Source organism: Rutidosis leptorrhynchoides, chromosome 9 (assembly GCF_046630445.1).
Source record: "Rutidosis leptorrhynchoides isolate AG116_Rl617_1_P2 chromosome 9, CSIRO_AGI_Rlap_v1, whole genome shotgun sequence".
In the NCBI taxonomy this organism is placed as follows: Eukaryota; Viridiplantae; Streptophyta; class Magnoliopsida; order Asterales; family Asteraceae; genus Rutidosis; species Rutidosis leptorrhynchoides.
In genome coordinates this window covers 279,475,722-279,488,216 of record NC_092341.1, presented here as the reverse complement: position 1 = coordinate 279,488,216, position 12,495 = coordinate 279,475,722, and the positions used below count along the sequence as shown (strand labels likewise).

General features: G+C 32.7%; 1 protein-coding gene across 1 annotated transcript; it reads left to right on the top strand.

The window, feature by feature from the left end:
- The first annotated feature begins 8,162 nt into the window (after nt 1-8,162).
- On the top strand, nt 8,163-12,078 carry LOC139866012 (CBS domain-containing protein CBSX1, chloroplastic-like). The gene is made up of 7 exons (XM_071854139.1): nt 8,163-8,403; nt 8,497-8,561; nt 10,993-11,041; nt 11,127-11,179; nt 11,413-11,528; nt 11,648-11,705; nt 11,795-12,078. Exons 1-7 carry the CDS (start codon nt 8,349-8,351, stop codon nt 11,867-11,869), a joined length of 471 nt encoding a protein of 156 aa, XP_071710240.1. The 5' UTR covers nt 8,163-8,348; the 3' UTR covers nt 11,870-12,078.
- The last annotated feature ends 417 nt before the right edge of the window (nt 12,079-12,495 follow it).

The window sequence follows — 12,495 nt, the reverse complement described above, 5'->3', positions numbered from 1 at the left end:
TTTATCCATATTATTCAACAGTGATAAAATTCTATTTATCAACTCATATTCGTCATGAAAACATTTTTATTGTTAGCCATGACGACCTCACTTAAATTTCGGGACGAAATTTCTTTAACGGGTAGGTACTGTGATGACCCGAAAATTTCTGACCAATTTTAAACTTTATCTTTAAATTATTTAATGTTTTCGACACGATAAGCAAAGTCTGTAATGTTGAGTCTCAAAGTTTTGGAACTATATTCATGTAATCAATTATTCTTTGACTGTTCTCGAAGATTCACGAACAATATATATATAACTTAATGTGCATATATATATATATATGATTTCAAGTTATTTAGTAAACGATAGTAACATTCGATTATTAATTCGATTGATATTTAGATAAGTGAACTAAAACGTTTAAAGATGAGCAAGTAAAACACTAATTTGCTACAGTATTTTCGAATTGCTACAGTACCCAAAATGCTACAGTGTTTTAGAAAATCACTATTTGCTACAGTAAAAAACTTTTACTACAGTGACTTTGCTACAGTAAAACACTATTTCAAAATGTAAATGTATATATATATTTTACAAGGTGATAAAATAAAATATTAACTTAATCTTTAAACGATTTGATTTAAAATAATATTATTAAATATATATTAATAAATAACGAGACGATGATTTATAGAAGTAAATGACCAAAACACTCAAATGTATAAATTATATTTCAAGTGGTATAATTTATGAATAATTTAAATCTATATTTTGACAAAGGTATGAGTCACGAAACGTAAAGTACAAGTTTTCTCAGTATACGAAAGGACGTTTGAAAAACCGAAACTGGGACATAAGTCAAGTGACGACGTACGACTTATCGGAACAAAAGTTACAAGTTAACTATGCACGTAAATATAATATAATATATAAATAATTATATAAATTATATATATTATATATTATATTTAAATATGTCGACAAGCTAGTAAACAAACAAGTATGGGCTGGAAAAGCATCCCATGCGATCGCATGGGATTAACCCTCTACAGCCATGCGATCGCATGGATAGAGAAATCAGGTGACATGCTATAAAAGCTCGACTTCTGGTTCCAGTGTAATCATCTATCTATCTCTCGATACACACATATATATATTATATATTATTATTATTATTATTATTATTATTATTATTATTATTATTATTATTATTATTATTATTATTATTATTATTATTATTATTATTATTATTATTATTATTATTAAAGATTAATATTATTATTAATCTTATTATCCTTATTAGTATTTTTACCATTTATACATAAAATACTACGACGAGGTTATGAGCATGTCACTTTTAAAAACAGGTTTTACGAGCGGGGCAGAGATAAGGAAATTATGGGTTACAGATAAGGAAATTATGGGTTATAGCTATGGAAGTTATGGGTATGGTTCGAGGGTATGCTCGTAAAGTCAAACTTAGTGTTTATCATCTCCGTTGCGTCTACGTACTTTCCTGCAATATTGAATCACAATATTGATACGTTGAGATCTACGGTTATTTGGTAATCCGAGTTTTGGTCATATTACGATGAACAACTTTGTGTGCTGCTAAGGTGAGTTTCATTTGCTCCCTTTTTAAATGCTTTTGCAATATATATTTTTGGGCTGAGAATGCATGCACTTTATTTTAAAAAATGGACACAAGTACATACTAAATTCTATATTGAGTTTGAACCGAAAATCCCTTAGCTTTGGTAACTAGTAACTGCCGGTTATAAGAACTGGTGGGCGCGAGTAGTAGTATGTGGATCCATAGGGCTTGATATCCTCGTCCGAGCTAGAGCACTAGCCTTTTAACGGACGTATGCTATTTGAGAAGTGTACATGTTGGTTTGCGTGTATTATTAAGATGATTATACAAAGGGTACAAATTATATATACGTTAAGTTTAGTTACCAGGGTGCTCAATTTTGTAGAATATTTTGATAAACATTTCTGGATGAAACAACTGAAATCTTGTGATCCACCTTATTATACAGATTATGCGAAACACTAAAACTATGAACTCACCAACCTTTGTGTTGACACTTGTTAGCATGTTTATTCTCAGGTTCTCTAGAAGTCTTTCGCTGTTTGCTTATATCTTAGACAAGCTATGTGCATGGAGTCTTACATGGCATATTTATCAAGGAAACGTTGCATTCACCAAATCATCACCATGTATCTTATTTTGACTGCATTGTCAACGGAATTACTATTGTAAACTATTATTTACGGTGATTGTCTATATGTAGAAATCATCAGATGTCGAAAACCTTTGATTTAAACATTATTTATGGTGTGCCTTTTCAAAAGAATGCAATGTTTACAAAACGTATCATATAGAGGTCAAATACCTCGCAATGAAATCGATGAATGACGTGTTCGTCCATATGGATTTGGAGCGATCGTCACACTCAGCTTACTTAGGCATTGTTAAAGGACATTTTTCAATAGTTTAAGAACAGGAACAAGACATCATATACACTTTGGCTTGCTCTTCATTCAGCCACATAGGGTACTGCAACTTACCGTGCAACTAAGGGTAAGGTTTTGAAAGATGAATGGAGAGTGTTTGCTGCTCTTTCTTCCGAGACTCTTGCACAGACTTTGTCAAGATATCGTTTTCTTATCTCTGAGATGACTGATTATAGAATTGAGGTGTCAGATACTATGTAAAGACCCGTCCTAATCCACCTGGACAAAGTCTTCAACATTTGGTTACATCGCGAGGTACTTGACCTCTAAATGATACATTTTACAAACATTGCATTCGTTTTGAAAAGACAAACTTTGATCACATAGAAAATTGACGGCATGCATACCATTTCATAATATATCCAACTATAATTGACTTAATAATAATCTTGATGAACTCAACGACTCGAATGCAATGTCTTTTGAAATATGTCATGAATGACTCCAAGTAATATCTCTAAAATGAGCAAATGCACAGCAGAAGGTTTCTTTCATACCTGAGAATAAACATGCTTTAAAGTGTCAACCAAAAGGTTGGTGAGTTCATAGGTTTATCATAATTAATCATTTCCATAATTTTAATAGACCACAAGATTCTCATTTTTCATAAATAACAATTCACTCGCAAGTGTGTAAAATCCATTCGTATGATGAACATCTGGCAACCGACATTAACATAATGCATATAGAATATCCCCCGCATACTCGCAAGTATGCTATATAACGGCAATCGCAATCACCTTTTAAAGCGAAGTACTAAAGCATTCCAAATTCCAGAATGGGGTTTGTTAGGCCCATAGATCTATCTTTAGGATTCGCGTCAATTAGGGGCCATTTCCCTAATTCTTAGGTTACCAGACTTGAAGGGGCGATATTCGGTATAGTAATCCAACCATACAATGTAGTTTCAAGTACTTGTGTCTATTTCATAAAACATTTATAAAAGCAGCGCATGTATTCTCAGTCCTAAAAATATATATTGCAAAAGCATTTAAAAAGGGAGCAAATGAAACTCACCATACTGTACTTTGTAGTAAAAATACATATGGCGACATTGAACAAAAGTAGGGTTGGCCTCGGATTCACGAACCTATATCATTCATGTATATATTAACACATATAATTATAATCGAACAAATTTATATATATATATTTATTAGTGATATCATTTTTATATTAATAACTTATATGTTTCATAAATATATTCATTTTATGTATTTTAAATAAAAAAATAGTTATGTTATATGTATTAAGTATAGTTTTATATAATAAATAGTTATTTGATAAAATAATATTAATAATAATAAATAAGATGTTGTATCTTTTTATGATAATAATACTAATAATGATAAAAATAATAATAATAATAATGTTAATACTAATAATAATCTAAATGATAATACTAATAATATTAATAATAATATTTATTTGTAATATACTTAATTATAATTCTTATATAATTTTCATAACATTAACATCTTTTAAATCTTATACTTAATCTTAGTCTTAACATCTTACTAATATAACATTAACATAATAATAATTAATTTATTAATACTGATAATAATAGTAATAATAGTAAAAATAATAATAAAAATAATAATAGTAATAATAATAAAAATAATAATAATGCTAATATTAATACTACCTCAAAGAAGTAGCCCTTAAAAAAATGCCCAAGTCCGGGTTTGAACCCGCGACATCCCGCTAACCCAATAACAACCTAAACGTCTTCGGTTCATCATCATAAATCATAACTTCATGATCATCAATAATGATCATCAATATCTTAACCGATCGTCATCATCATTAACTTATTATTTTGAGTATCATTATTCATTATCATATATCCTCATGTGTAACATCACCACGACATCATCATGCTTATCATGACATCACCCGTTCATCATCTTGATCATCATCCTCAATATCGTTCTCAAACCCTCATAAGTATCATGTACACGTATCATCAACGGTTCATTATCATAATCGTTATTATTATTTATCATAACCGTGGTCATTATTAGCGTATCATTACCACATCATTAATACCATGTATTAATATCATAATATTTATCATTTCATGTATCATTAATCTCATACCCGCTTCACCATTCATAACCATTCTTACCATTTTCACATCATCTTAAAATCATCATCTATCATTATAATCATCTTCATCAATCAGCTAACATAATCATATTCATCTTTCAATCCCTCATCGTGTTTCATCTATATCAATATCATCTAATTATTAATTCCTCTTAATGATCATCGTTATCATCATTTATCATAACTCATACCATTACCTCATCATCATGTATTGTCTAAACAGAAATGGGTCTCGGCCCAATACAGTTTCACAAGCCCAAGCTTTCTTAAATCCAATTAGGAAGTAAAAAAAAAATATTAATACGGCCCAATTAATAGCTAGCCCATCATCCGGCAAGTCCAAGAACAACAATTGAACCCACTACATAGCAGCAGCCCACATAGCAGCAGCCCAACAGTAATTCGATCCAATAACATGTGTGGATTTTTGGTACAGCCGATTACAATTTGAAATTGTTTTAGATTTTTGAAGCTTAAAAAGGAATCCTCTAGCTCATTATTTTAACCCCACCATAACTTTATCACTTTAATCATTTCATTCCCAACCAAATCATGTTACCCTCAATATTATAATTATCACACCCATATTATTATTGTCGCTGTATAACAGATACATGAGGCTGAAACATAAGCAGTTAAACATAAGCGTCGCTTGATTTATTGGCGACTTAACTGACTCTTAGAGCCTAAAGTAAGTTTCATTCAGGATTTAAAACCTATGGAAATTTGATTTTACCATTTTCATGGCGTCTCAATTTTATTTTTAATTTTATTTAATTTTTTAAAAAAAATTTCCTACTTATTCCGGAAGTCCACTCAGAAGCAATCTCTCTATCCGTCGAATAGAGAGAGAGATGACTTTCTATACTTTGAGTGTTTTTACTCTAGGTGGGTAAATGACTTGTCTTTATTCTCGGATAGGGAAAAGATTGTCTACATGTCACCTCCCCCATACACGACTTATGTGGTATTGGGTTTTGTTGTTGTTGTAGTACCGTAAATAATTGAGTAATAAACGTTATGTTTACTAATTGATGATTCGAGACAAACATCTGTGGTTATACAGTATTTAATAGCATCATTAGAAAGTTACGATCATCATCTGCTAATGCTTTTAGCTGTTTCAAGATAGGATGAGGATATATCGAATGTTATTGATTACGTGATCTATTCTACACATTAGTTTACCAAATGATTAATAGGCTAGCTGCTTGAATGTTATGCCACTAACCTCGATCATTTTAAGCTGTATTAGATTAGACAAACATAAAAATAGCTACTAATCTCAACTTAAGCCAGCAACAATATAGGAACCGGTGCAAAAGGTGTATGTCTTGTCCATGATTAAGGACAAGGATCATAGCAACTAAAGGTAGCATTACAGATTACAAGTGCCAATAAGAGAAATGAGTTAGTATTTAGAGCTTGACATTTAAAGAGTAATGCTTTTCATGTTTTGAAAAGAGTAAAGTACATGTAAATATATATAGAGTACAAATTGTTTATGCTTGACTAGTATTTCTTTATATACATAATTCCTAATAAAAAGGGTGGTTTTTGTAGACTTACATATAAAATAACTGTAGTACAAGAGTTTAGGCATTTAGCACAATTAAAGGGAGCTAATTTACTTTTCATAAAAATACTTCTTTTGAACATACAGAAAGAGGAAATACATTTTGAGAGGATTTAGACATGCATGTCACAAAATGTAAGTTCAAGAGATGTAATGAATACTTCGATAGTAAGAGAACCTCATATGTTTTCTAGATCGGTTTTGAGAGCAAAACACTAAATATAAAAGATGTAGATAAAATGAAAGGACTAATCATATAATTTGATGGAATTCATTTAAACAACAAGAAAAAGAAGCACAAGCACTCTACACACTCTTACATCTACCTTTAAGTTAGAGTACAAGTTAAAAGGTAAGAAAAGTGCTAGAAAAGAAGCTTGTAGTACAAGTCCATCAAGTATGAATCATACTACCAGTTAAAGGATATGCCACTTTTAAAAGCTAGGTGAGTACTGTGTTATTTACGTAAACTGAAATATATGCTAGTATGTATTTTATATGCTAAATGTTGCATTAGAGATGTATGTATGCATTTATGATCACATTTTTAAGAATGCATTTTTACATATATGTATGATGTATGGTTGATGTGTACCGATTGTAAATACGAAAGTTAAAGTATAACATGTGTTAGTGCAAGGCTTCACATTGTTCAGAGAATGGGATCCATATGTATAAGATTGGATCTAAATACAGAGAAATGGTTATGGCCCGGTTACCCATTAACAAAGAGATCTCAAAAATGTATGTTTATGTAAAGAGCATGTCATGACATCGTAAAATATTTTGATAGAAAAAAAAAAAAAAAAAAAAAACATACATGCTCACCAAGCCCTTAGGCTTACAGGTTTATTGCATATATCTCAGGTTTAAATGCTTAAGAAAAAGTAAATCATAGCAGAGCCTAGTGACGAGACCGAAGATATGGATATAGTGTTATTTGTGTTCATGCTTATGTAGAAAATCTAATATTTTGAGAGATGATTATGTATAGAATCTAAAATATTTTTTAGAGATGATTGTGTATAGAAAATGTAAAATGAAATGGCTCTGTAAATTGAGAATAGAAATAGAGGTAGTAACGACCGGCATTACAAATGCATCATATAATTTACTTTTTTATATCACTAGTTCATGAAATGCAGATCAATGCAGATCAGTTAGAGATTGATAGGCGCATTTATAGCTTAATGTTAGCGCGTCATGAAAGATGGAACAACTTGATTTAAGTTGTATTGCATTGTTAGGATGATTAATTGAAGCACCAGGAGTCGCTCCATTTTTTCGCCGTTAAGCAATTTTAACGGTGGGGACGGTGGGATCCCCGACTCCCCGCCGGCGTTAAACCGGCGTTAAACCTCGCCTTCGGCTCCCACCGTTGCCGGTGTAACATTGTTTTCTTTCATTTTTTTTCTTTTTTTTCTTTTCTTTTCTTTCTTCTTCTTCTTCTTCTTTATTTTTTCCTTCCTTTCTTCTTTTTCTTTGAGTTTGCAGGTGCTGTGATTTTTTTTTTAGTTACAGAGAGGGGAGAAATGAAGAAAGATGAAGAACAAGAACATAGGATGAAAGAGGGTGTAAATTTTAGGGTTTTATGATATACAATTGGGTCATATTTTAGGATTATTAAATTGGGCCAGATTTTGGGCCAATGTATCATTTGGACTATTAAAAATGGCAAAAAAGGGCTGAATTTTTTTAGAAATTGGGACAATTTTTATAAAAAAAATCACAATGATACTTATTTCTATTTACATTATATTTTTTGTTAGTTAAATAAATTAAATAATAAATAAAAGTATAATAATAAATTAAATAATACTAAAAATTAAATAATAGACTTAACACTGAGATTTAACACTGTAACGATTTTCCCTGTTTTGGCCTTAGTGTTAAATCCCAAAGTTAAGCTTAACACTCAGATTTAACACTGAACGACTCCTAGTGCTCTTAATTGCTGCATTTGTGAGATTGTTAGTGTACTTGTATCTTCAGTTAGTTTTGATTTTCAGTTCAGGGGATATCCTGTTCCATTGGTTTTGTAATGTGTTAAGTTGGATATATTAATATATGCTTACCCTTTTTTTTTTCTTCTTATTTTTAACAAGTTTCTTTCTTTTTCTAGCCTAGAAACGGGGTCTTGATTGTGGGTGATTTTATGACTACACGAGATGAATTACATGTGGTAAAGGCCACAACAACAGTAGACGAAGGTATTTCTCTAATTAAATATACACATTTATTTATTTATTTATTGATCACTTCTGTTTATTCTGCTTTTTTAATTAATTTTACTATCGAAACAGCTCTGGAAGCTCTTGTTGCACACAGAATTACCGGTTTTCCAGTAATCGATGATGATTGGAAATTGGTAAGATTTTAGTTAATTTTAGCATCAAGTGGTTACTGAATAATTAGATATTAAGCTGAGTTATAGTATGAACTAAGTTATAACCTTATATGTGTTTAGTGTTGACTGGATCATATACTTTAGTATCTATTAAATGATATGTTATGATAACTTGCCCAACGCACCCACACCAGCGGAAGCGAGGATATATTTGTTTGAGACAAACTTGCGAGAAATAAAAGAAAGCAAAATAAAGTAACTGATAACACGACGATTTAACGTGGTTCGGCAAAATCCTGCCTACGTCCACCCCAAGAGTTCACTTTATTCTTATAATATAAAAGAACCCGATACAAGAAAAAAGTACACTATGAGATAAACCCAAACCCAAGCCCCTTAGATTTTAGTATAAAATCTAAGTTTCCCGTACACTCTTTTACAATCCTTACAAGAATAAACTCTCGGCCTCACAAATAAACACACTCCGTTGATAAACCTATCAACTATGTTTTTCTTTCTCTTTGTGATCTTGTGATCCTCACTTGGATGGATTTCACCTTATGCATGATCACCTATTTATAGATGAAGACATACATGCATACACTTTACTTGGACAATTCTAGCCACTTGTTGCTTACCTTCTTTGACTTGTAGGAAAGCAAATCAAACTTTACCACATCAACAACCAACTTGACATGTGCAAAGAAAGAAGAGAATTTCAACCTTCTTTCTTTGAATTACAACTTGAACATGAATAAGCTAAAAAAGTCTTCAACCATGCAAAAGCCAATTTCATTTTGGCTACTAAATGATTTGTCAAATATTTGGACCATTGTCCAACAATCTCCACCTTGACAAACATTTATCTTCTTCGTCACTGAAAATACTAACACCTAGTACTTTCACCATTGGCCTCCTTATCACCGCTGCACACACCTTGAATCACCTCGGTCCTGAACCCCGATTCAAATAAACTGGCCAATAATCATGTGCAGCTAACCCTGTCAACTTACCTAGTTGACACCGAAGAGGAGTCTCGAATCACCTCTTCCACCACAGTAGGATTTTCCTTCTCACCATCGTCTACCTTGATCAAACATGTCCCCACATGTTCCCGATCAATTTCCCGCGTGCACGCTTTCAAAACCTTCGAGACACGAGTACATTTTGTACTCGCCACCAGACGATATAAACTCTCATACTTCTCTCCTTTCATCAGGACCTTCACGCCACGTGTGATTTTCATAACTCCACCTACAGCCGAATAGGCGTATCCTTGAGAATCCACCTGGCTTAAGGATATTAGATTCTTGCACATCTTTGGTGCGTAAGCCACACCATCAAGCGTGTAAGCAGCTCTGTGAAACTATTATATTTTCACCATGCCAACACCCTCAACATCACATGTCGATCCACCACTTAAAGTCAACACCCCAGCCTTCTTTAATATTAGCTTATCAAAATAAGCTTTCTTGGAACATACATGCACCGTACAACCCGAATCTAAAATCCATTCATCTTGAGCAGAAGTAGAACTTTTGGAGATTGTGAGAACATCTCCCAAATTAACCGGTACATTAACTGCAACTGCAGCCAACGAACCCCCAGATTTATCTTTATCATTCTTCCAGAGTGGACAATAGTTACTGTAGTGACCCCACTCATGACATTTGAAGCACTGGATACCCTTCACGCCGTCTCCTGATCTAGACCTATTGTTATCACTAGATCTCTTCTCGGCAAGCCTTCCCCTTCCATGACAAACCGTAGCAAACCCATGCTCAAAATAGTCACTGGATCTTCGTCTCCTATCTTGTGATAAGATTACCGGTACTACCTCCTCCATCTTTACATTAGCATTTCCGTAAAGAACAGTAGTGACCATAATATCATACAAACTGGGAAGAGAGGCAAGAAGAATAAGGGTCTTATCTTCTTCCTCTATATAAACCTCAACTTATTCAAGTTGATTAACCAGACCATTAAATACATCCATCACATCCATGTGTTCAATAATATAGCGATCGTCATCCGCCATCTCAAATGGCTCCACCTTAAATTGCATACCGCCGTTTCTCGCCATCTCCAAACAAAAACTATCCGAAACACCTGGAAGCTCTGATACCACTTGTTGCTTTCCTTCTTTGACTTGTAAGAAACAAAACCAAACTTTGCTACAATAACAACCAACTTGACATGTGATTAAAAAAGAAGAGAATTTTAACCTTCTTTCTTTAAGCATACTAAAGCCACATTTTTTGACTCCATACACATGCAAAAGACAATTTGTATTTGTCTACTAAATGTGAGTCACAAGTTGTTAGCTAGCAAATGTGGACTAATGTCCAACACGATATATCCGTATAATGAGCATGACTATGCATGAATACTTTAATAATATCTTATATAATTATATTCGTATGAATCATTCAGACATTTGTTCTTGCTGCAGGTTGGGCTGGTTTCAGATTATGACTTGTTAGCACTGGACTCTGTATCGGGCAAGCCATAACTAGAAAGACCAAATTATTATTATCTTATTAACTAATTTTTTATCTTTAAATATAATTTCATTATTTTCAATAGGTGCTACAAGATCTGATGCCAACGTGTTCCCTGAGGTTGATAGCACCTGGAAGGTAAGCTCTACAAATTATATTAACTATGATTTAATGATAATTTTGTTAAATTAGCGTTCTTTTCTTAAGCAAGAGATTGCTAGTTAATAAACATGTCTACTACAGTACTAATTTACTATATAATTAAAACGACAAAGTTTTCATTGAGTTGATTCACATATAACGAGTTCGCAGAAGTGAGAATATGTTTTAAAGAATATAAATTTCTTAAGAAATTCAAGCGTTAATTGCAGACATTCAACGAGGTACAAAAACTGCTAAGTAAAACCGATGGGAAGCTGGTTGGTGATGTAATGACGCCTGCACCGTTAGTAGTTCGTGAAAGTACTAATCTCGAAGATGCTGCCAGGTTTATTCAACTGTCCTTCATTAGTTTACTTAAATTTTCATAATCTATAAAACACAAATATCTTCATACTATCAAGGCTGATTTATAGAATAATTCTAATTCTAATCCTATGATGCCAGATTGTTACTTGAAACCAAATACCGACGCCTCCCTGTTGTAGATGGTGAAGGAAAGCTGGTAACATCCCTTTATATTTTTTTGTAATTTTTTTTTTCTTTCTAATATCATAATCATCAAAGGATAGTAAGTATTGGTGTTATATGAAGGTGGGGATTATTACAAGAGGGAATGTTGTAAGAGCCGCCCTACAAATAAAGAAGGCTAGTGAAAAGAAAATGTAGCGTTTGAACGAAATGGCTTGGCGATATGATCGAATGCAAGAAGCAAAGAAATTACTAGTAGTTACAAAATTTTGGTAATTCCTACATAAACTTATTCTTCAATGGTCCAACTTTTTAGTTCCTTTCATGTAACTATGTAAGTATATGATCTGTAGATTTGTTATATAATTATTCCAATGGAACAACAACAACAACAACAACAACAACAACAATACCCAATCCCACGAGTGTAGGGTATGGGGGAGGTGGAGTGTAGACAATCATTCCTCGAACCCTAGATTAGAGGGAAGTCACTACTCCACTCACGGGTATAGAACCCGCGACTAGATAAGATCGTCACACCCTCTACTCGAGAGCCAAGAGATTGCTTCCTAAAGGACCTCCGGCCAAGAAAAACTCATTAAAACGCTATAGTGCGGGCATACGTACCTGTAAGAGTTATGTGCGCGTGGGAAGATGCAACCATACAAAGTAGCCAAAAAGAAAACACATATAATAGTAATGCACAGCAGTATGACAGATAGCATGAATAATATAATGCACAGTAATTATTCCAATGGAAAAAAACCTAAAACAGTTGCTCCTTCACTACTTGAACAAACTTATTAGAACAGATATAAACATAT

Excerpts from the sequence above, each read along its gene's own strand:
- LOC139866012 (XM_071854139.1), top strand. The coding sequence starts at position 8,349 with ATGACTACACGAGATGAATTACATGTGGTAAAGGCCACAACAACAGTA. Across the intron at positions 11,042-11,126 it reads AGCACTGGACTCTGTATCGG|GTGCTACAAGATCTGATGCC; the intron begins GCAAGCCATAAC and ends TATTTTCAATAG. Across the intron at positions 11,706-11,794 it reads TAGATGGTGAAGGAAAGCTG|GTGGGGATTATTACAAGAGG; the intron begins GTAACATCCCTT and ends TGTTATATGAAG.